At 39.7% G+C, this 25,674-nt stretch overlaps 1 protein-coding gene across 1 annotated transcript in view; it reads left to right on the forward strand.

Annotated features, from left to right (window-relative positions):
• Positions 1-25,674, forward strand: part of fbxl2 (F-box and leucine-rich repeat protein 2) — a 182,195-nt gene that overhangs the window by 35,825 nt on the left and 120,696 nt on the right. The window contains exon 2 of the mRNA XM_060824199.1: positions 5,136-5,197. Within this exon, the coding sequence (XP_060680182.1) occupies positions 5,136-5,197 (62 nt within the window). The remainder of the gene's footprint in view (positions 1-5,135; positions 5,198-25,674) is intronic.

Below are 25,674 nucleotides of genomic sequence, written 5' to 3' on the forward strand. Positions count from 1 at the left end.
TGCCCGAAACGTCGATTCTCCTGCTCTTTAGATGCTGCATGACCTGCTGCGCTTTTCCAGCAACACATTTTCAGCTTTGATCTCCAGCAATCGCAATCCTCACTTTCTCCTGCAGGTAAAAGTAATAAAGGAGACAAATAGAATTTTTGCATTTATTGCTAAAGGAATAGAGTATAAAAGTTGGGAAGCGTGAAGCTGTGGGTTCACTTGCTGAGTTGATGTGGTTTTTTGCAAATGTTTCATTGCCTCGCTAGGTAACATTATCAGTGCACCTTTTATAAGGTGTTGCTGCTCTGTCTTGCCTGGTATTGATGTGTCTCTGTTTGGATACTTCTGGTTCTATATGTGAGTGGTTGGTATATGGGGTCCAGTTCAATGTGTCTATTGATTTGAGTTCTGGTTGAACTGTCAGGCTTCAAGGAATTCTCTGGAGTGTCTTGTTTTGCCTGTGCTAGGATGGTTACATTGTCACAGTTGAATTTTGTGTCCTTCGTTGACTTTGTGGCTGGAAATGAGAGTGCTGGTCATGTCTGGCACTGCCAGCTGATGTTTATGCGCTCGTATGGTCAGTTTTCTTCCTGTTTGTCCTATGTAGTCTTTTTCACAGTCTTTGTAGAATATCTTGTAGGTAACATTTGTCCTGTTGGGTGTGGGTGTCGGGTCTTGGGTCTTAACCTTTTGTAAGGAGCTGTTGGAAGTTGTTAACTGGTTTGTGGGCCACTAAGCTTCTCATGGGTATGAATAATGTAATTATCTCTGCTATGTCTTTGTATCATTTGGTTATTATCGTGCGTGGTCATGTAATGTTTTCTCCTTTTGAGTTTGTCCCATAAGTACCAGAGGATAGTCCTCTTCGGGTACCTATTTCGTTTGAATAGGTGATTTGGCTTATAAAGTTCTGGGTTGCTGTAGTGTGTCCTTGCCCATTTAAATTTGTATGTGCAGGGGTGATTGTTATAATTCCGTATCTGGTCAGTATGGGTGTTCTTGTACACACTGGTCTGGAGTTGCCTAGTAGATGTGTGTTCTACTAATACACACAGGAACGGGAGTCTGCTGTACTTTTCCTTTTCATTAGTGAACTTTGTTCCAGGGAGGATGTAATTGATGTGGTTGTGGGTTTCTTCTAATGGTATATGTCGAACATTGACAAAGGTGTCATCTGTATACCAGAACCACAGTTTGGGTTGGATAGTGGGGAGGTCTGTCTCTCACATTGCATTACTGCTTCTGTTATCAGCCCTGATATCGGGGACTCCACTGGTGTGCTGTTGATTTATCTGTATACTTGTCAATTGAATGTAAAGTGAGTTGAGGCATAGATCTAGTAATTTTAGTATGCTGTTCTTGTTGATGTTGCTTGGTGTCGTCTGGTATACTAGTAAATGCTTGGTCCAATAATGTGGCAAAGGTATCATTGGCTAGGTCGATGTCTATAGATATGAAGAATGCTGTTACATCAAATGAAATAATTATTTAATCCTCTTCTATTGTGTTTCTGATGATAAGGAACTCTTGGGATGAGTGGTTGGAGTATTCTGTTAGGTGTTTGTGTTGTTGGCAACTCCTTGGCAATAGGTTTGAGGGTTGGGGGGGCATTCCTGCTTTGTGAACCTTGGGTAATCTATAGAATCTGGTCGAATTTCATCTTTTGTTGGTCAGTTTTGTGGATGTTTCCTGCACTGTGTAGTTGCTTTAGTGTCATAGTAATCCTTTACTTGAATTATGGGGTTAGGTCTATTCCCAGCTGTTGGTGAGTAGCAGTATCGCTGAGTAATTCATTTGCTTTCTCCATGTACTAGTTTCTTTTGATTATCACCATCTTCCTTCCTTTCTCTGGTAATAGCACAATGTTCTATGTTCTTGTCCCTTTTTTGGAGTTTATCCAGTGCTTTTCTTGCTCCTGTGGGGAGTGTATTGCAGTTTTCTTCTTAGAGTTGGGGCTATCATTTGTCTGATAGACTGAAGTGTTGCTGCTGCTGTGCCAGGCATTAGTGAGATCCCACCCTGAGTATTGCAGAAAGTTTTGATCCCCTTACTTGAGGGATGAAGTTGTGCTGAAGGCAGTTCACTAGATTGTAAGTAATCTAATCTAATCTAATCTGATCTGATCTGATCTTATGAAGAGCGATTTTGGAGCAGTTTAGGTCTACACTGCATGGAGTTGAGAAGAAAGAGATGAGATCTAATTGAGGTATATAAGATGCTCAAGGGGATTGACAAAGTTGATGTCGCGACCTTGTTTTCTTGTGGGCCAAGCTAGAACGAGAGGTCGTAGTCTTAGGATGAGGTGTGTCTGATGTAAAGCAGCTGAGGGGAAGTTACTTCTGAGGTGGTTGTGAAATTCACTGCCCCAGAGTGCAGTGGATGCTGGGGCATTACGTAAATTTTAAGGAGGTGATAGATTTTAAAAATTTAATAATGGGTTGAAAGAGTATGGAGAACAGACAGAAAAGCAGATTTGAGGCCAAGATGAGATCAGATTTGATTGTACCAAATGAAGGTGCAGGCTTGAGGAGCTGAATTGCCTATTGCTGGTCATTCTTATGTCACATTCAATTTCAGATAAAAAGCTTGATCAACTCTTGACTCATTTAGGGCTGTTTTTATGAGGAAAGATTGATCAATTTGACCATATGCTAATTGGAGTTTAGATGAGAGGTGAAGTCATTGAATCTATATTTCAATGAGTGGGCCTGACAAGGGTTTATGCTGTAAGAATATTTACTGTGGAATCTAGAACTAGCGTGTTTCTGGATGTAGGTCTGTGCTACACTGAGCTACGAATCTTCTCAAAACTTCCTAACTAGTGTGTTTCAGATGGAGATGCGCAATTTTGCTTCTTGGAGGATCATGTGAATTCTCTGCCCTAGGGAACAGTGGAGACTTGTTTGTTCATGATACTTAAGGCAGTGTAGAATTTTTGATCTATGTGAGAGTTGATGGTTATGTGGCGACGATTATCAGCTGTGATCTTTATTGAGTGGCCTGTGATTTTCAAGTGACTTCTGTTCAATTCATGTAATCTGCGCAACCTGAACTGCCTCTGTATTCCATTGATTCATATCCCTTTCTTGTCCAGAGGGGTTCCTTTGCAATTAAGTAATCTTAATTTTTTTGGGGGGGATGCAAACAAAGGTATTCTTTTCTTTTCTACTTTGAGTGATTCCAGAACTTTGTTTTAAAATAACAATGATATACTATTAATAATATTTTATGGTGTACTTCCCCTTTTCCAGAGATTCTCTGATCTGCTGAGTGTTTCCAGCAGTTAGAAATTTTTATTTCAGATTTCCAATATCTGCGCTGTGAATTTCTTTTCTTTAAGACTAAGCCACCTTTTATTTATGCAAATGTTACATGAGTCCAAATAACTGAAAAAGTTCATACAATATTTTTGAAAGTTCTATTTTTTCCAAGTTTATCAGCTCCGAGAACTGGCGGTCAATGCTATTATGATTTGCTTTATGTGATGTGTCTTATTCTAAGCATATTTGTTTAAAACTTCATGTGAATTTCATATGAATTTTAAATAGACCAAAGCCACTGGTAGCAATAGTGGGATGGTTTTGGGGAAGAAAGGTGTGGGTGACGGTCGTCATGAGATTTTAGGCATATCCATGGTCTGAAATATCCAAGCTATTGAAATTTCATTGTTGTAGTCTACATCGTAAAGTATTAATAATACAAGCGTTAATCAAGTTATTAGTCTCTTTTTACGCAATGTTTTTGGATACAGTATAAGCATCCTCCTACCTTGTCTGTTTTGAACTGAGTAAAGTCCTTTGGGGAGGTCGACTGATGAATTTATAATACAAGCTGTTTCCATTAATTTAAATTTTGTTTTGTGTGTTAAGGCAGTTTCAGAGTTTTTGAATGAAATGCGCATGTGGGAATGTTTTTAGGAACAATATGAAGGCTTTGTAGAGGGGGCAAATTAGCGAGAGTGGTATCTGAAATGAGGCACTGCAGTTAGGTGGATATAACACTGGGCAATCTAGAAGCAGAGAAGACTGAGGATATTTCATATAAATATTTTAACTCCTTAAAGTCTCAAGTAGAATTAGTAAATATAAACTCTTTCTAATGACTATAAAAAATTGACAACAATAGGATACAGACTTCAGTAATTGTTAAAAGAGCCAGAGGTGATATCATGAAAAACTTCTCTCTGAAGCTACTCCAAGAGATCAATAATACATTTAAAGGTCCTTCAGTCCATGGTGTCTGTGCCATTGAAAAACCTAACAATTCTAAACACACTTTCCAGCACTTGGCCTATACTTTTGTATGGCTTGGCATCACAAGTGCACATCAAAATACTTCTAAAATTTTGAGGATTTATGCCTCTCCCACTCTCTTTTTACAGGCACTGAGTTTCAAATTTGTACCACCGTCTGGGTGAAAAAGATTTTCCTTAGATCTCCCATGAACCTTCTGCCCTTTCATTTAAATCTGTTCTTAAACTTGTTTAGGATTTGGAGTGCACTGGCTGACAGAGTGTTGGTATAGATTTATTGGGAGCCTTGAAAAGAAAGTCTATAAATATTCGAAAGAGAAAGGTACAGAAAAAGAGAGCAGAGGTGTATTATAAATCGGATTACTCTTTGAACGAACCAATGCAGAATCTGAGTCAAGTGACCCCCATCTGCACTCTGCGATTCTGATGCATCTGAGAAAATATCATAACAAGAATTCTTCTCATTTATTGGATTGTTTAAGCATTGGGATCTAAATATTATAAATTTTTAACAGCCACTTGGTTTTTTTTGTCAGTGTTCATTTTGCAATGTTTTTGGCTTTGTGTAAACCTATTGCTTTATCGTTTCAGTTGCTGTTTTGGCCTAATCCTATTCTAATGGTGTGATATTTTTCCACCTGAAAAGAATGCTGATAGTTTTTCTTTTTGTGACCAGTGCTAAGTACTTCTGTAAAATTAATATTCCCACACATTATACAAAGGGTTGCTTCCCTTTTTAGCACAGATAAAGTAGAAATGTTAAATACTTTGATAAAAGTATTTTCATATAATTAAGTTTACAAATTAAGTTTTCAGGTTTAAGATTTCATGTGGATAATTTTGACATTTTTAGTATTAAATATTAGTTTTCTAAACACTCTTTTGGTTTTTTTAGGTTTTCTCAAGCAATGATGAATCGCTAATAAATAAAAAGTTACCCAAAGAACTTCTGTTAAGGTAAGACTGTGATTTCATCTGAATCATTTATTGGCTATTTATTACATTCAGGTTCCTAAATAATAATACATATGTGCCTCATTCTGTCGCCCTTGCTCATGTGGGTTGATAGTAATAATGTGAAATATAAAATAAAAGTTGCAGCTTTTTGTTTTAATTTTTAAAATATTTTTCTATCTGGAACATAACTTGGGATTTATCGCTTCAGTCAGATTGCATGGAATTTCTAAATTTTATTAAATTATGCAACTTGTGAAGTTGTGTTCTGAATTGTGTTCTCTAACATGTGATATCCATTGCTTGGACAAAGTGAAATGCTGATTATTTAAATTTACTTGATATTCTTCAAGTCTTTCTTCCCCCTCAAGGCAGTAATACTTGAAACATACAGGATTTTTAAGGGGCCTGACAGGAAAAATACTGAGATGTCTTCCCTCATGGGAGAATCTAGGACCAGAGGGCATAGCCTCAGAATAAAGAGGCAATTTAAGACTGAGCTGAGGAGGGATTTCTTTTTTGAGGGTAGAGTGTGTTTGGAACTCCTTGCCACAGAGAGCTCTTTGTGTATATTTAGGGCTGAAATAGATTTTTGATCATTAGGGGAGTCTGAAGTTGCAGGAAATTGGATGCAACAAATATTACATCAGTCATGAACCTATTGAATGACAGAGCAGGCTCGAAAGTCAGAATGGCCTACTCTTCCTGTTTCTTAAAGTCTTTCAGTATCTAGGTCTAAATTTCAATAGTGAGAATTAGCAGAACAATTATGTAATTGCATCATTTGATGCTTAGGTAAGGTTAAAAATGTTTTTGTAATCGGTGCAATGTCTGAAATTTAGCATCTTTGTAAAATTGATACTTCAATTCATTACATAAAGAGTTGCCTTCCCCCAAGTGCAGATAAAATAGAAACATTAAATCATTATCATAAACGTATTTAACACTTTTAAAAAATGTTTAACTAATCAGATTAAGTTTTCAGGTTAAGGATTTCAAATGTGCTGTATCAAAAATATGCATGACTTCTCTAGGAATCTTGAAGGCAGTACAATTACCAGCCTTTCCAGGTAGTACTTTGATGTCTGAAAACACACATGATTAGATTAGATTACTTGCAGTGTAGAAACTGGCCTTTCGGCCCAACAAGTCCACACCAACTTACCGAAGCACAACCCACCCAGACTTATTCCCCTACATCTAACACTACGGGCAATTTAGCATGGCCAATTCACCTAACCTGCACTTTTTTGGACTGTGGGAGGAAACCCACGCAGACACTGGGAGAATGTGCAAACTCAGGCAGTCGCATGAGGCGGGAATTGAACCCGGGTCTCTGGCGCTGTGAGGCAGCAGTGCTGACCACTGTGCCATCGATGTGAATAAAACTTTTGGAATTAAATTACATTGGGTCTCTGTATGTTTCAAAGAAGAGCTTGATATCCTGATGGGAGTTGGTGGTTCCTTCACCTCTTTATTTGTTCATGGAGTGTGGGCATCACTAGCAGGGTTATTGCCTTACCACCAACTTGATTCACTGTAGTCTGTGGTGTAGGTGTACATTCTATTGGATAGAAAGTTCCAAGATTTGGCATGTTGAAGTCAGAAGGAATAGTGAAATATTTCCAGGCCAGGATGGTGGTATGATTTCCAACTGATGTTATTATTGAACAAGTCTGATCCTATGCTGAAATCTAGCTAAATAGATCATATTTGCCTTTGTTTCACTTTAGTCAGGTAGTATTTCACTAAAAGGCAAGTGTACAATGCAGCAGATTTGTTTAACCCCAAAACACAAGTTTATTGCTCAAAAAGAAATCAGATGAATCCAACTATTTACATGTAGGCGAAGTTTTACAGGATGGTGAAATACAATTCCATCAATGAGTATTCCAAAATAAAACATAATGAAGGGAAGGTTGGTTTAAATGGAGTTTGGGAAAGGTCAATCCACATGTTTTGTCGAGATGTCGGTTACTCTAAGAGACTTTTATTTTATGTGCACAGAATGTGGAAGATTAACCTTTTCTTCATGTTTGTCGAGAGTTTCTTAGTAGCAGTTTAAATAATGTGTAACAAGCTCCTGGATCCATTTATTTTTGTAAGGCTGAATCTAGTATTTGGAAGGATCAACACATCTTTACTCAGAGCCAGAGAACTGAGAGATGGAGGAGGCTGTTTTCGGTTGCCAGGATTTTAAGCTAACTGGTCGATTTTAAGAATTTAAAATCCTTGGGTAAGGGAAGGGTAGATTTTTCTTCTGAAAAAGTGTTTAGAATTGCTTCTTTTAGACCTTATGGAATATAGGCTTTAAGTTCTCCCAGCATGGTAGTGTCAGCAATAATCAATTTACAAATGTTGTTTTTGAGAAAAGTTTGGATTGTCTTGGGCAAGTCTGTTATCACATTTTAAGGGGCAATTATGATATGATCTTCCTGTGAGATAGGGGAAATTAGAGAACAGTTGACTGTCACTGTAGACTGTGCAGGAGATGTTTGGATTTGTCTCATCAGATCATTTAGATTGGCTGGCGAGGCAGTTGGAGTCACTGAGGACCATATAGAAGGCATAGATTGTGATGGTTAGATTTATAGAGATGGTCACACTACAAGTTCAAATAGATAGATGGGTGACTGTCAGGAGAGGTAAGATGGTAGTGCAGGAGTCATTTTGGCTATTCCTATCCAACAGATATACTGTTTTGGCTACTGTTGGGGGAGGATGGTTGTTCAGTGGACAATAGAAGAGGCAGCTAGATCTTGGGCACCAAGAATGAGTCCTTTATGAAGCTAAGTTCCTCAAATTTAGGAGAATAATTATAATAAGGAACTGTCCTGTCAGGGACATGAAAAGGAGATTTTGCAGCTATGTGTGAGAATTCAGGCTGGTATGTTGCCTCCCTGGTGTCAGATTCAAGGATGTCTCAAAGCAGTTTCAGCATATTGTCAAAAGCAAGAGTGAGAAGGTGGACGTTGTACATCTTTGTAGGAACGACATAGTTTGGGAAAGGGTTGAGGCTTTGCACAGTGAGTGAATTATGTGTGAGATTTAAAAGAAGAACCTTTTGAAAGTAATAATTTCTGGATTACTCCTGTTGCTACATGCCAGTGAGAGCAGGAATGAGAGGATAGGGCAGATAGATGGATGATGAGATGGTTCAGTGGGCAGATATTCAGATTTTTAGATAATTGGGATCTCTTTTGGATCAGAAGAGACCTGTTCAAAAGGGATGGGTTTCACCTGAAGTGGAGCATGACGAATATCCTAGCAAGGGGATTTGCTAGCTCTATTCGGGATCCTTTAAACTAGGCTAGTAGCAGGAATTGGATCTTAAGTAGTTGTGGTTCTGTTCGCCAAGCTGGGAGTTTTTGTTGCAAACGTTTCGTCCCCTTTCTCGGTAACATCTTCAGTGCTTGGGAGCCTCCTGTGAAGCGCTTCTGTGCTGATTCCTCCGGCATTTATACTGGCTTATGCCGGAGGAATCAGCACAGAAGCGCTTCACAGGAGGCTCCCAAGCACTGAAGATGTCACCTAGAAAGGGGACGAAATGTTTGCAACAAAAACTCCCAGCTCGGCGAACAGAACCACACCAACGAGCACCCGAGCTACAAATCTTCACACAAACTTTGGATCTTGAGTAGTTTTGAGAATAGAAAGACAGATCAGAATGGTTCTAAAGTTAGATAGCAAATTAATTAGAAATGGCAGATGAGCAAGTCCGAGAACAAGGTGATACTGAAGAATTAAACTGTTTATTTCAGTGCATGGGGCCTTAACGTAAGGCCGATGAACTTTGCATGTAGGGGAACATGGAACTGAGACATGGCTAATACAGAAACAAGTAATAGCCTTCGTGATGAAGGGCTTTTGCTCAAAACATTGATTTTCCTGCTGCCTGACCTTGCTGTGCTTTTCTAGTCCTACTGTAATCTTGACTCTAATCTCCAGCATCTGCAGTACCTACTTCTGCCTATTACAGAAACCTGGCTGAGCTATGGATAGGACTGGAAGCTTAATGTTCTGGCGTACAGATGCTATAGGATGGATAGAAAGGGAGACAAGAGAGGGGAGTGACATTTTCGATTAGGGAAAGCATTACTGTTGTACTTAGAGGATATTTGAGGGGCCATCCAGTGAAGCTATATGTGTGGGAGTCAGAAATAAGAAGGGGATGATCGCCTTGATGGGATTATTCTTTAGGCGCCCCCCACCTCCCCCTCCCAATAGCAGGAAACTGAGGAGCAAATATGTCGAGGGATCTCGTATATGTAAGAATAATGGGTCTGTAACAGTAGGGTATTTTAGTGTTAGGGCTTGGATGTTGAAGAATTTGTTAAATGTGTTCAAGAAAAATGTTTCTTGTATCAAATATGTAAATGTATTTAGTAGAGAAAGAACAAAACTTGACCTTCTGTTAGATAATAAGGCAAGGCAAGTGGCTGAAGTGTTAGTTGGGGAGCACTTTGGGACCAGTGATCATAATTTTATTAACTTTAAGTTATGGAAAAGGATAGGGGTTGTGTATGAATGTGGAAGGCAAATTCTGACTCTATGTGCCGGAGGACTGAAGGGTGGCTAATGTTGTGCCTTTATTTAAGAAAGGCTGTGAGGAGAAGTCAACTATAGACCAGTAAATATGACATCAGTTGTGGATTCTAAGAGATAGGATTTAAATGAATTTGGAGAGGCAAATGATAGTTAGCATGGCTTTGTGCATGGGAAATAATGTCTCTCAAACTTGATTGAATTTTTTGAGGATGTAATTAAACTAACTGATGGCAGAATGGTAGGCATTGTCGATATGGATGACTAAAACCTTTTGAAAAGGTTTTGCATGGTAGACTGACTTGTAAAATTAGATCACATGGGTTTCAGGGAGAGCTTGCCACTTGGATACAAAATTGGGATGAAGGTGATAGAGGGTGGTGATGAAGGGTTGTTTTTGGACTGTAGGGCTGTGACCACTGGTGTTCTGCAGGAATTGGTTCCAGGTCCACTGTTGTTCATGTGGAGCTGCTGGTGTTGGATTGGGGTGGACAAAATAACATGGTGTCATTTTTAACATAGTCCAGCAGGTTTATTTGAAATCACCAAGCTTTCAGTGCATTGCCCCTTCGTCAGGTGCAGTTGGACAAAACCTGGTGGTGTTTGATTTCTGACCTTTGTCCATTTGTTCGCCATTTATATAAACGAGTTGGATCGAATTTAGGAAGCATGGTTAGTAAGTTTGCGGATGATCCCAAAATTGGTGTAGTTGACGGTAAAAGAGATGATCTCAAAGTGCAAAGAGATCTTGATCAGTTGGGCCAGTGGGCTGAGGAATGGTAGATGGAGTTTAAGACCATAAGAGACAGGAGCAGAAATTAAGTCATTCAGCTCATCAAGTCTGGCTGATAAGTTTTTCAACCTCATTCTCCTACTTTCTCCCCATAACCCTTGATCCCCTTTACAATCAAGAATCTATCTCCATCTTACATGTACTCAATGACCTGGCCTCCAAAGCCTTTTGTGGCAGTGAATTGCATAGATTAATTAAGGCAGTCCTGACGTCCTAATCTCTCCTACCACTGGAAGTATCTTCCCAACCTCTACTCTCTCCAGGCCATTCAGTATTCTGTATGTTTCAATTAGATTTACCCCCCCCCCCCCCAAATTCTTATAAACTCCAAGTATAGACCCAGAGTCCTCAAATGGTCCTCTTGTGAAGCATTTCATTTCTGGAGCTATTCTCATGAACCTCCTCTGAATGCACTCCAGGGCCAGTACATCCTTCGTGAGATATGGGTCTCAAAACAATGCGCAATATTCCAAATGTGGCTTAACCAGAGCCTTTTAGAGCCCCAGAAGTACATGCCTGCTTCTATATTCAAGTCCTCTCAAAATAAATGCCAGGTTGACAAATGTCTCAACCTGCAAGTTTACCTTGAGAGAATCCTGGACTAGAAGCCCCAAGTCTCTTTTGCACTTCAGACTTCTGAATTTTCTCCCCATTTAGAAAATAGTCCATGTCTTCCTACCCAGGTGCATTACCTCACACTTTCCCATGTTGTACTCCCATCTGGCACTACTTTGCCCACTCTCCTGACCTGTCCAAATCTACTGCAACCTCCCCATGTCCTCAGTGATATCTGTCCCTCTACCTATCTTTGTATTATCTGCAAACTTAGCCAGAATGCCCTCAGTTCCTTCATCTAGGTTGTTAATGTATTAAAGTGAAAAGTTGTCTCAACACCAAGCCTTGTGGAACAGCACTTGTCACCAGCTGTCACCCTGAGAAGGGCCCCTGTTATCCTCACTTTCTGCTTCTTGCCTATCAGCCAGCCTTCTATCCATGCTAGCACCTTTCTTTTCATACCATGGAGCCTTGACAAAGGCCGCCTTGAATTCCACTTGGATAACATCCATTGGCTCTCCTTGGTTTAATCTGCTCATTACTTTCTCAAAGAATTCTAGCAGATTTGTTAGGCATGACCTTCTCTTGATGAAACCATGCTGACTTGCCCTAGTTTACCATATACTTCCAAGTATTCAGAAATCTCATCCTTCACAATGGAATCCAGGCATCTGCCCACGACCAAAGTTAGGCTAATTGATCTGTAATTTTGTGTCATCTGCCTTAGTCCCTTTCTTAAAAAAGGGTGTTATGTTAGTGATTTTCCCGTCCTTTGGGATGTTACCTGACTGGTGATTCCTGAAAGATTACTACTAACACCTCCACTATCTTTTCAGCTGTCTCCCTTAGAACTCTGGAGTGTAGTCCATCTGATCCAAGTGATTTATCCACACTCGGGTCATTCAGTTTTTCTAGCACCTTCTCCTTGGTGAAATCCATCATATTCCACTCTGTCCCCTCACTCCTGAAGTTTTGGGAAATTACTCATGTCATCCATTGAGAAGACTGACATGAAGTAATTATTCAGTTCCCCAGCCATTTCTTTGTTCACCACTACTATCTGTCCTGCATAATTTTCCAGTGGCCCAATGTCCACTTTTGCCTTTCTTTTGCCCTTTGTATATCTAAAGAAGCTCCTACAATCTTTTATATTACTGGCTAGCTTACCCTCAAATAATCTTCTCCCTCCTGATTCCTTTTTCTGTTGTCCTCTGGTTGTCTTTGTAAGCTTCCTAATTCCCTGGTTTCCTATTGCCCTTCACAACTTTGTATGCTTTCTCTTTTGCCTTTATGCTATCCCTGACTTGTCTTGTCAGCCATGGTTGCCTCATCCTCCCTGTACCATGCTTCTTTTTCCTCTCTCTGAATCTCTGCTGTGTCTTCTGAATTACTGCCAGAAATTCCTTCCATTACTGTTCCACTGTCTTTTCCTGCTAGGCTCCTCTCCCAGTCATTTCGACCAGCTCCTCCATTATCCCGCTTTAGTTGTCTTTTTTAAGCTGAAATACTGTTACCTCTAATTCTATCTTTTCTCTTTCTCTCAAATTGAGGAGTAAATTTGTTCATGTTACGATCACTGCTTTCTCAGAGTTCCTTCACCTTAAGCTTCCTTAGCAAGTCTGCCTTATTGCGCAACACTAAATTCAGTATTGCCTTTTCCCTCGTGGGCTCTGTCACAAGCTGCTCAAAAAAGCCATCTCGTAGATATTCCATAAGTTCCCTTTCTCGTAATCCACTACAAACCTGAACTTCCCAGTCCACCTGCATATTGAAATCCCCATGATCATCATCTTTGCCTTTCCTATGCATGATTTCTATCTCCTGATGTATCTTATGCCTGAGCTCCTGGGTATTTGGAGGCCTATAAATGACTCCAATTATGTGTTTTTTTTTACTTTTTTGTGGTTCCTCAATTTTACCCATACTGATTCTACACCATCTGACCCGACTTGTTTCTTACTGTTGATTTAATTTCATTTCTTGCTATTAGGTCAACCCCACCCACTCTGCCCATCTGCCTTCGAAAGAATGTATATCTTTGAATATTCAGCTCCCAATCCTGATCCCCTTTGCAGCCACGTCTCCGTGATGCCCACCATGTCTTACCTGCCAATTTAATTTGGATAAATGCGAGATATTACATTTGGTAAAACAAACAAGGGACAAGACATACTGTTAATGGTAGGTCTTTGGGTAATGCTGTCAAACAGAGAGACTTAGATGTTCGGGTACATAGTTCCTTGAAAGTTGCATCATAGGTAGACCGGGTGATTCAGAAGGCGTTTAGCAGGCTGGCTTTCATTGCTCAAACCATTGAGTGTGGGAGTGGGATCTTTTGTTGAGGTTGGACAACATGTTGGTGAGGGCACTTTTGGAGTATTGTGTACAGGTAGCCCAGCGATAGGATGGATATTACTAAATTGGAGAGGGTTCAGAAAAGAATGCATGGAGGTTTTGAGTTAAAAGGAGGGGCTGGATAGGTTGGATTTTGTTCACTCTAGCATAAGAGTTTGAGGGGTGACCTTTTATAAAGTTTATAAAATCATGAGGGACATAGATAAAATGAATAGCAAAGATCTTCTTCTGAGGGTAGGGGAGCTCAAAACTGAGGGGCATATTTTTAAGTTGAGAGGAGAAAGATTTAAAACGGACCTCAGGGGAACTTTTCTCTCTGTGGTTCATTTGTGGAATGACCTTCCAGGGAAATGGTAGGTGCAGATAAAGGTACAATATTTTTAAAAAAACATTTAGATAAGTACGTGAATAGCGATGGTTTAGAGGAATATGGGCTAAACACAGGAAAATGCGACAAGTCTATTTTGGGAAACTGGGTCAGCATGGATGAGTTGGACCGAAGGGTCTCTTTCCCTACTGAATGACTCTGACTTTGTCACAACTGTATTTCTTTATAGTACAGGTAGTTCTCTCATGATGTGATGGTTGCATTCTTGTGCAACCCCACATTACAGATGTTGTGACACGGCTGTGAACCCTTCTATTAATTGAACCAAGCACCCAGAAAAGATAACCTTTCCTCATAACCTGTTAAAATATGAGTATCAGAAAACTCCCAAATTTCACAGTTTAAAGAAAATAAAATCAATTTATTCTTTAACTCTTAAAATTGAACATTAAACAACAGTTATTCATAACTCTAAGCCCCCCTTTCTCTTAACTGCTTATTCCTTATCTCCAATATACTGCTCCAATAAAACGTATTAAATTACATCAGCTTAATTTGAAAACCATACAGCAGCTGTCATCGTCTATGTCTTTCTTCTGACAGAAGATCTCCCTGGGTCATCGTCCTTTTTTTCTAACTGCGAATATGTTTCATGTGAAAAGGTATCTTTCGATTGTGTTCCAATCTTTTGGGTCTTTCTCGATGGCAGTTATTCTGCCTGACTTTCAAAATGTCTGCATTTTTATACCCCTAACATCGGATTGTCTCATTGGTTTGATGTTAGCAAAACAATAAATTCAAACTCAGTTGGATTTTAGTATCTTGGGACGTAATTTAAACTGGTTAAATTCGAATTGTCAAAACAGCAACCAACTTGGGTGTCTATTTCACAGCTAAATCTTACATTTTTTTTCATTTTCCAGTACACTGAGACTGCTCTTGTCAACTCTCAGTGCAGAACAGCATTCACTCTCTCTTAAAGGTACAGTACATGACTTCAACTTCATAAAAATTCACAGAAAAATCATGCTTTAGAAACAGCACTTAGTGTTGGCGCTGTAATCACTTTATAGTCAACACGTTTTAAAAGTTCATAGTGTACGAATGGTGTTCCCAGTTCATCAATCGCATTACCATGAATTAGATTAGATTCGATTACTTACAGGTGGAAACAAGCCCTTCGGCCCAACAAGTCCACACCGACCCACCAAAGCGCAATCCACCCATTCCCCTGCATTTATCCCTTTTACCTAACACTACAGGCAATCTAGCTTGGCCAATTCACCTGACCTGCACATCTTTGGACTGTGGGAGGAAACCGGAGCACCCGAAGGAAACCCACGCAGACGCTGGGAGAATGTGCAAACTCCACACAGTCAGTCGCCTGAGTCGGGAATTGAGCCCGGGTCTCTGGCGCTGTGAGGCAGCAGTGCTAACCACTGTGCCACAGTGCCTCCCACATAGTAACTAAATTCATAGTAACTAAATGCGTCTTTATAACAGAACAGCCTATACTGTCATCGGTGTGCATTCCCTTCTCTAACACATCGGGTTTGATTTTAATTGTGGCTTCAATTTTTTGTCTTTGAGAATCTGATCATCTCTTCCTTGAAATTTCATAAAGCGTAGATTTCTCAGCTTCAAATAACCTCTTCAGGATTTTAACAAAATACTTCTAAACTTGAATTTTAAAACCAACCTCTTTACACTGAGGTAATCTATTTCTTAACAGTTCTAAACTATCTCCCTTTGTCAGAGAGAACTTCTTTATATTGAGCTTCAGCCAAGATTTCTGCAAGCCTGCCAAACAGAAATGCAAAAGCTTTAATTTTTTCCAACCCGTGGGTTCTTCCCCTAATCAGAAGGGGAAAAATAGGGTCACTTTTTGACCTTCTAAACAGAGAGATTAATACACAATTGATTATTTCACTGTTATAAAAACTTGCCCCAATGAAATCAAGACCCCACAACACGTCAGGATTGGCTTTCTCATACTATTCTTAAAAGAAATCACCAGGGCTGCAGACATGCATAAAAGTTGATCATTATACCCCCTTCAAAGTCACCGATTGAAATTGATGTGCTACTAGTTCAAATGAGCTCTAAACTACACAGACATCGGCATGGTGGTTCAGTGGTCAGCACTGCTGCCTCACAGCACCAGGGACCCAGGTTCGATTCCAGCCTCTGGCAACTCTGTCCCTGTAGGTAGGTGAATTTGCTGTGCTAAATTGCCTATAGTGTTCAAGGATGTATAGTTTAGGTGCATCAGTCAGGGGTAAATGTAGGGGAATGGGTCGGAGTAGGATACACTTCAGAGGATCGGTGTGGACTTGTTGGGACGAAGGGCCTGTTTCCACACTTAGGTTTCTTAGTGGGAACTTGGAAGTAATGGTACTGGTGGTTGCCCAAGGTGGTAGAAGCACGGATTTGAAATAGGAAATTGATGAAAACTTACTGAATTGGTGCACTCCACTTTTTTGTAATAAGTGTTGGAGGAAGTGAATTTTTAAGGTGGTGAATGATGTTGATGTGCACACACGCATCAAGACAAGTTTATTGTTTTCTATTAGACATTTGACTTGTGCCTTGTAGCTAATGTACATGTTTTCATATAACATGTAGTGAGTGGAAGTTCTTAATTTGAATTGCATAATCACATTTTTTTACTCCAACAGATTAAGGCCAAAAGTAATAGTTCTTAAATTATTCTTGCTGATACTAATTTCTCATTTTTGTGTGTGTCAGTGCCACACTGTGGTGTATTTACTGATTGAGTTATTGGGAAAGCTTCAGTTGATGGTTTTATAAGGTAATTGTTAATTTGCAATTAAGTATTACATTTTTTCGGCTTATTATATGCTGGAAAGCTGTTTATGCTTGTGAAATGAACAAATTGTCCTTTTACGATGTTGCATAAAACATATTGATGGATACATTGTAGGTAGCATATTAAGTAAAGAAATTTTGCCAACCTTAAAACTAGCAGGTTTAGGGAGGCGTATAAATGATGTCATGAAATATTGACTGGCAAAGTAGGATTATTGCATGCTTCAAGAAACTTATTATTGATTTTAATTTTATTGTTTTATTACAACATTCATATTCTTTGTGTACTTTCATGTTAATTTACAGGTAATGTTCCAAGTTAATGCTGTCTTGCATATTGCAACAGGGGATAAAAATGTGTTCTTCAGCTTTGCGGTTCTGTTGGATAATGCCTTTAATTTCCTTCCACTGGCGGTGCTTTGGACCTTAAAATGATTGCCATGTTGAATAAAAAATGAGGTCTGCAGATGCTGGAGATCACAGCTGCAAATGTGTTGCTGGTCAAAGCACAGCAGGTTAGGCAGCATCTCAGGAATAGAGAATAGTCGAAACGTCGAATTCTCTATTCCTGAGATGCTGCCTAACCTGCTGTGCTTTGACCAGCAACACATTTGCAGCCATGTTGAATAACAAAGGAAGGAACAGAGTTGCATCTTTAGTAGTTGAAGAATGTAGTCTTTAGGGAAGTTTGACAGTGTTAGAGTATCATAAGACTGTAAAATAGTATTTGGCCCATTGAGTCTGCTCCACCATTTGATCATGGCTGATATATTTCTCAACCCCATTCTCTTGCCTTTTCCCACATACCCTTAGCTTCTTGATTAGCAAGGGAATCAATCTCCATCTCTTACCTTGAAGTCACTTGGCTATGAGTTCCATAGATTCACTGCTCTCTGGCTGAAGGAATGCTTCCTCATCTCAGGTCCATAGGTTATCCCTTCACCCTCTGAGGCTGTGCACTTAGGTCTAGTTTCTTGTACTGGTGTAAACACCTTCTCCATGACCAGTTTATCCAAGCCTCTCAGAATTCCATAAATTTCAATGAGATCCATTTCCACCAGCATCCCCCAAACCCCTCCTGATATGACAAGTTCTTCATCTCCAGGATCATTCTTGTAAACCTCCCCTGAACAACTCCAATGCCAGCATATCCTAAGATACTGGACCCAAAACTGCTCTCAGGACTTCTATCATTCGACTTCTGTTCAATCCTTTGGCATTAGAACATTCAAAAATAGGCATAGAAATGGGTTTTGGGCATTTTGACCTTCTCCATTATTCCTGTGACTGATATGATTGAGGTCTGTTTCTGCTTTTGTGGAATAGAGTTGAATTACTTGCTGCAGAATACCCAACCTCTGACCTGCTAGTGTAGCCACACTGTTTGTGGTTGGTTCGTTTGAGTTTCTGATCCTGGTGACCACCAGAATACTGATGATACAGAGTTTAATTAAGTTAATGCTGTAGAACTTCAAAAGGAAATTTAGATTTTCTCTTATTGGCAATGGTAAGTACATTTTATTTGACATTTATCACATGGAGCCTGAATTTGTTCAGGTTTAGATTAGATTCCCTACAGTGTGGAAACGAGCCTTTCGGCCCAACAAGTCCACACCGACCCTCTGAAGAGTAACCCACCCAGACCCATTTCCCTCTGACTAATGCATCTGACACTATTTAGCATGGCCAATTCACCTGACCTACACATATTTGGACTGTGGGAGGAAACAGGAGCACCCGGAGGAAACTCACGCGGACACAGGAAGAATGTGCAAACTCCACACAGACAGTGACCTGAGGCTGGAATTGAACCCGGGTCCCTGGGGCTGAGAGGCAGCAGTGCTAACGGCTGAGCCACCGTGCTGCCCCAAGAAACATGATTCACTGCTGGAATGAAACCAGGATTGCCAAATTATAAGAGGCTGCAACAGACCCAGCAACACAACACACACTGGCAAGGAGGTAGAACAGCGAACTTTTGATACAGCAAGCAGGCACCACTGGGATCTTATTACATTTGGTATAGCTCCTCATCTGAGGAAATGAGAGTGCTACTGAACACTGTAATTATTTACGAACATTCCCATTTATGATGGAGAGCAGATCATTGATTAAGGCAGATAAAATTAGTTGGGCATAGGACATTACCCTGAGAAACTCTTGCAGAAATTTATATGATTGACATCTGACAACCGCAACTATCTTGCTTTATGCTAGGAATGACTCTAACTATTGGATAGTTTCCCCAGTTTCTCATTGACTTGAATTTTTTTAAGGTTTTAAATGCCAATTGCTGTTAAGTACTGACTTGGTGTGATTGTTTTTGTCCCTCAGAACTTATCTACTTCTGTCTTAAAAATATTTTAAAGATTTTGAGGAAGGGAGTTCCAAAGACTTCCAGTCCTGATAGATATTTCTTTTCTCATTTCTATCTTAAATGGGCGGCCCTTATTTTTAAGCTAACACCCAGAGTTCTAGATTATCTCACAAGAGGAAATGTCCTTTCCACATTCATCCAGTCATGCGGCCTCAGGATCTTGTGTTTTTTAATTAAGTCACCTCTGACTCTTTTAAACTGCGGAGAATACAGGCTAGCTTTTCCTCCTAAGACAATCACCTCATTCTAAAAATCCTTCCCTGAACTGTTTCCAATACATTTGTATCCTTCCATAGGTATTGTTACCAGTACTGTATGCATTTCTCCAGATGCAGTCTCACTAATGCCTCGTATAACTGAAGCAAATGAGTACTTGATATTTGTATTCACTATAGGGAAGAGTGATTAGAGAAGGGGGAGACAGTAATTTGCTTGAATAAATTAGTATTGAGAAACAGGATTTATGATGTTTAGATTCTTGGTAGTAGATAATCTCGTCTAGAGCTGGGGATTTATCATATTGTATGTAAAATAATATATGTATAACCATACCACTATACTTGTAGCTCCTAATTTCTGTCAGGAGAAAGTGAGGACTGCAGATGCTGGAGATCAGAGCTGAAAAATGTGTTGCTGGAAAAGCGCAGCAGGTCAGGCAGCATCCAAGGAGCATGAGAATCGACGTTTCGGGCATAAGCCTGAAGAAGGGCTTATACCCGAAACGTCTATTCTCCTGCCTAATTTCTATCAACCCTTCAAGCCTGCGCCACCATTTCTATATTTTTGTTTTCTCTCCAATACCTTTTAATTTAAAAATCCTTTTTATCTCTTTTTTTTGATTATATTCAGTGACTTCACATCCACAGCCTTATGTAGGAGAGAATTACTCATGTTCACCATCCCTTGGGTGACGAAATATTACTTCAGCTCATTCCGAAATGGCCTTCTCTATACCCTGAGACTATGATCTCTATTTTCGACAAACAGGGAAATATCTTCTCTCCTGCATCTCGTCAGTCCAGCCTCTTGGAATTTTATACTTTTCAATCAGATCCTCTTATCATTCTAAACTCCAGTGAATTAAAGGCCCGGCTGAAGCAATTTCTGTTTGTAGAACAATCTTGCCATTTCTGCTAACAGTCTAGTGAACTTCCACTGCATCCTCTCAATGGCAGGTGCATACTCCCTGAGGTAGGGAGACCAAATCTGCACAAAATATTTGAATTGTTGCCTCATGGAAGCTCTGTATAACTGCTGTATGGTGTCAATATTTCTGAACTCAAATTCTTGAGTAATGAAGTGTGCAGTTGACATGAAAACTGATAGTGTGGTAAATAGGAGGAAAGCTTGAGTTTATAGGATGACATACAAGGGCTGTTCAGATGGGATAAACAGTGGCAAATGAAAACTAGAGAGGGTGCAGAAGAGAGTCAGGAGGATGTTGCCTTCTTCGTAATTCAGCTACAAAAAGGGGCAAGACCAACTAGGGTTGCTTTACTTCGAACAGGGAAGGTTGAGGGAGATTTGATTATGCAAAGTTTTAAGGCTGTTAGGCAGGTTAGCTGAGATGTCACCCTCACCTTGACCTCCTTCCTCTTCCTGACCTCTCCGCCCCCACCCCACTCCGGCCTATCACCCTCACCTTGACCTCCTTCCACCTATCCCACCTCCATCGCCCCTCCCCCTAGTCCCTCCTCCCTACCTTTTATCTCAGCCTGCTTGGCTCTCTCTCTCTTATTCCTGATGAAGGGCTTATGCTCGAAACGTCGAATTCTCTATTCCTGAGATGCTGCCTAACCTGCTGTGCTTTGACCAGCAACACATTTGCAGCTGTGATCTCCAGCATCTGCAGACCTCATTTTTTACTAGAGTGGTCAATAACCAGGGCCACAGTTTTAAGGTAAAGAGGGCAGCATTTAGAAAAGCTTTGAGGAATTGGTTTTCTCCAGGAAGGTTTTAGGTATCTGGAATACAATGCTGATAAAGAGTGGAAGGACCAGAAACCCTGAACGTTTTCAGAACTATTTGGATGAACACTTGAAGTCCAATAGCATGGAAGGCTAACTGCTAAGTGCTTAAAAACGGGATTTGAATAATTGGATACTAGGTGACCAGTGTGGAGATTATGGGCTAAAGGATCTCTTTCTGTGATGTTAAAAACTCCTGACTTTGACTGGAGTTGTTGATGGCTCATTGTGATTCATTGTCTGATTCTAAGCTGCTGCGTCCAATCTAAACCTATTCCATTTAGCATGATGATGGAGGGTGTTCTCAATATGAAAATGATTCCTTGTTTCCACAAAGATGACATAGTATCCTCCTGCCACAGATGCATCTGCTGCAGATGAGGTGCTAAGACAAAGCCAATTGGGGAATTTTCTTTTATGTTGATTTTCCCACCACTTGCTGCACACCCAATTGAGCAAATAAGGCTTCAGGGTTTGGTTAATATTGGACAACTCTTAGTGATGGACATTAAAGTCCCTCTATTGGAATATTGTCTATTTTTACTACTTTGTGTTTCTCCCAGATCATCATTTATTTTTATAGCATGAGTAGAAGTCATTCCTTCCATTTTGTCTACGCCAGTAAGCTGCCATCCAGCCTAATTCTACTTTCTAGTTTTAGTTGTGGCCTAGTAGGTTTTGACACTTCAAAAGCATATTCAAATGTACAAAAACTGGCATGAGAGTTTTCTACCTCTGTCATGCTTTCAGGCACTGAGTTCCAGAACCCATAGCCCTGGTATTGAAAAAGAAAGTCTCCTTTGAGCTTCCCACTAAGCTTTTTTTTCGTTCGTGGGATGTGGGTGTTCTGACTGTTGCCTGCCCCTAATTGCCCAGAGGACAGTTGAGAATTAACCACATTGCTGTGAATCTGGAGTTGTGTGGACCAGATATGTATGGTAAGTCGCCTTCCCTGAAGGGCAAAAGGCTTTTGTTTTTGTTTCCAATGATCAACATGTCCACAAATAGTCTTGCTTTTGTTCTGAATTTTTGTCTTTTTGAATTCAAATCTTGCCATTGGCCATGGTAAGATTTGAACCACGTCCCCAGTACATTAGCCTGGGATTGGAGATTACTAATTAAGAAACATTATCTCACACATCTTTGTCACCTCAAGCGAGAAGGAATGCTATTTATGAACAAAACAAATCGCTGGAAAAGCTCAGCAGGTCTGGCAGCATCTGTGGAAAGAAAGGAGAGTTAACATTTCCTGTTGAGTGAGCCTCCCTCAGAACTAAGGAAATTGATTTCTGTGGAAGGATGACTAAACCCAAAATGTCATCTCTTCTTTCTCTCCACAAATGCTGCCAGACCTGACGAGGTGGCATTTTGGGCTTAGTCATCCTTCCACAGAAATCAACTTCCTTCGTTCTGAGGGAGGCTTACTCAACAGGAAATGTTAACTCTCCTTTCTTTCCACAGATACTGCCAGACCTGCTGAGCTTTTCCAGCAATTTCTATTTTGTTTCTGATTTACAGCATCTGCAGTTCTTTCAGCTTTCATGCGGTTTATAAATCCCCATCGTTTTCCCTCAAATTTTAGATTTCCCCTTAGTTTCTTCCTCTATTCCAAATAATAACTCTAGCCATTCCAATCTTTTATCGTAATTAAAAATGTTCCAGTCCATCCTACAATATTTTCTGATTTACAGTAAAATTTGTATTTTCTGATACTGTCCCAACTGGACCCCTTTAGTGACTGGAATTTCCAGACTCAGACTGCTGTGTCTTGTCTTTTTTAACAACAAAAAAAGCAGTGCTCGTAAGCTTTTTAAAATTAAACATCCATGAGTTATACAAAACTGTTTGGATTCCCCTGAGGACTGCTGTTATTTAACTCTGTTACAAGATTTAAATGATATTACAGTTCAAGGCTTCCCTCCTGAGCTCCAAGCAAGGGCTTGTCCTGTGTTGTCTATTCTGACACAGCCCATCTCCTGGGGACATTTGCTTTTTCCCAAGCAACTAAGAAGTTGGTGAGAGGTGGAAGTCCTGCAGTAAGCTTTCTGGGCTTCAAAGACTGCTTTAGTCTGTAAATTATAGATTACTTAGGATCAAAGGTTGGTGAACATTTGGCAATTAAATTTATAAAAATGTGAAATATGGAAAATGGATTTAATAGCAGTTTTGGAATACATCTTGAGATCTCTGGGAGCTTTAGATTGCTTCCAACTGAAATGAACCCCCCCCCACTGTCCATTAACGGAAGGGAGTTTAAAGAGCTTTATCATTCATGGTTAGACACATCTGGCCTTATCTGACGTCTGCTTAAAGTGTTACAGTTGTGAATTAAGTAGTCAATAAGAAATCTGTTGACCAGCATTCTTGTTGAGCTGGCATGACCTATTCTTGGTGCTTGCCAGTGTTGCTATTCATCGGTTAGCCTGCTGGAAATCAAAATCCCCAATTTACCTGTTTGATAGACTTCGGTTAACAGAAATCACACACTAGGTTTCTGTACTTAACTGTTACTTGGAAATAAATACATTGTGACCACAGGTAAATGACTATGAACTGTCAAATACAACTTGTAATGGAACAGATCAAACTTCTTCAAAATACATGAAGTCAATCTAGTTTTTATTCTAAAGGTAAGTGTAAGTTGTGTTCTGGATGCAATTCAGTTGGCCAAATTACTAAACTTGAAACAAAATGCACCTTATTCATACACTAAAATACACAAAAAAAAAATTGGCTTAACTGTAACTCTATTGAAATGTTTAACAAAACAGTATATAAACTAATACCAATTAACTGTTCCAATGTAGTAATATTCCATAAACACACTTGGCAAAGGCAAAATCATAAAATAGATTTTGTCTTATATACAATTCTAGCAGAAGGAAGGGAACCCGAGCATTTAACTGCAGCGGAGAGTAACAGCTTCCACATAAAGATCCCAGCAACTGCTACTGAAAGCTAAAACTACAAACCAGATTCTGGTTCTATGGGAGCTTGACCCCACTCATTCAAGCTGCTTCTATTGATTTAATTGTTTTTGGAAAAAAAATCCCCCCAAGGCCTCACAAGCTGTTTATTTTGTTGACTTTGGTACAGATTGCTAATCACCTCTGTCAACCTTTTCTCCTTTTTATATAAAAAAAAGGACAAAATATGCCTCTTAAAGCCATAGTATCATCACAAACTCTCAATTAAGACTTAAAACCCACTTTTAAAACACCTCCGAACATCTATAAATAGTGTTTATAGATGAGGGAATAAATGGCTGAGGAAACAGTTAAGTGGCATATGACTTCAGGATTAGTAGGACGAATTCCTTTTGTTTTTTTTGTTCTGAACCCTTCCTTAATGTTCTCTCACTTCATAGGAGACACCACTAGTTCACAAATTAAAGTATTCGAATCAAATGGTTAAAAGCAACAGCTTACAGTAATTGTAGATGAAACCAACTGTCCTTCTTTAGATTCAGGTAATTTACCAGCACGAGAGAGAGAGACATCACTCTCCCCTTCCTGTAAGACAGACGGCTTCTCACTGCATCGTTCACACTTGCAGGTTGTTCAGCTACCCAGGAACTAGTCAGTCATTGTCAGGCTGACAACCTTTGACTTCCCCATTGTTCACAATTTCACAAACCAATCACCTACTTGTTGCCAGCAGAATTTCATTTAGTGCACATCCCAGTGTATATTTCTACCTTCCCCATGGCTTACAAAGTGACAATATAACAAAAGCTTGCATGAGTTTCAGTAGCTTGCTTTTTAAAAGTACACGAATTCCTCCCTCAGTCCTTTGTTGTAAAATGATCCTTTTTCCTAATCCTGTCCACAATCATAAACCAAATAAAATAAAACGGCGCAGTCTTATAGCAGGTAACAGAAATTCTGCAGTATAAGCTGCAGATAGTGTGTACTGTTTATTTCTCTCCTCGTCACAGCCTGACCCTTGGGCCTTTTACATTTCAGATGCCTGACCTGTGCAGTCTGGCCAGGCAAGCAGAAGGGTGCTAACAACAGAATAATGAAGAAACTGCACAATCAATTTATTTTAATTAAAGCCTTCACCTCGGGTACTGACATGTACATATCGTGGAGGATAGATTAAAGCCATGACCTGCATATGATGACACTGAGGATAATTGCATTTGCCACTGGCTGGATGAAGTGGTCATTGTGTTCTGCTGTAGAGCATTTGGAAGAGTACTTTGATGACCTACATAAGTATTCTGAAGGGCCTATTCAATGAAATGCTTGGTGCAATTCGGAATCCTGCCAGAAAGGTTGTGCTTGACATCGGAACGTGAAGTTTAGCGTTATCTTTGCACAGAGCTTTACGTATTTATTTGTGAACAATTCTGAAGTTTGAAGTGATATTTCTTTCCTTGAGATTGTATACTGATATTGGGTTTATTTGGATGACTTGGTAAAGAAAGAACAAATGAAATAGGAAACTGATGGGTTAGTGTCAATGGAGGAAATAATTACTGTCTAAATTGTGTATTCCTCAATGATGGTTCAGGTTTAGACTGACTATTGAAGTCTTATGTGGAGAGAGAAAGTATTTCTTGAAAAAGATGACAAATGCTTTGGGTTCTTAATTAAATATAATGGGTATTTAGTTTGTGCATTATTCCAACGAAAATTGGAGCAAAATTAATGCATGTCGCCTCATAATTGGGTGCCTTCATAGCTATAAAAGGTTATAGCCAAATCAGGTTAGCCTGCGCTTTTT

This window comes from Hemiscyllium ocellatum, chromosome 4 (assembly GCF_020745735.1).
Source record: "Hemiscyllium ocellatum isolate sHemOce1 chromosome 4, sHemOce1.pat.X.cur, whole genome shotgun sequence".
Taxonomy (NCBI): Eukaryota; Metazoa; Chordata; class Chondrichthyes; order Orectolobiformes; family Hemiscylliidae; genus Hemiscyllium; species Hemiscyllium ocellatum.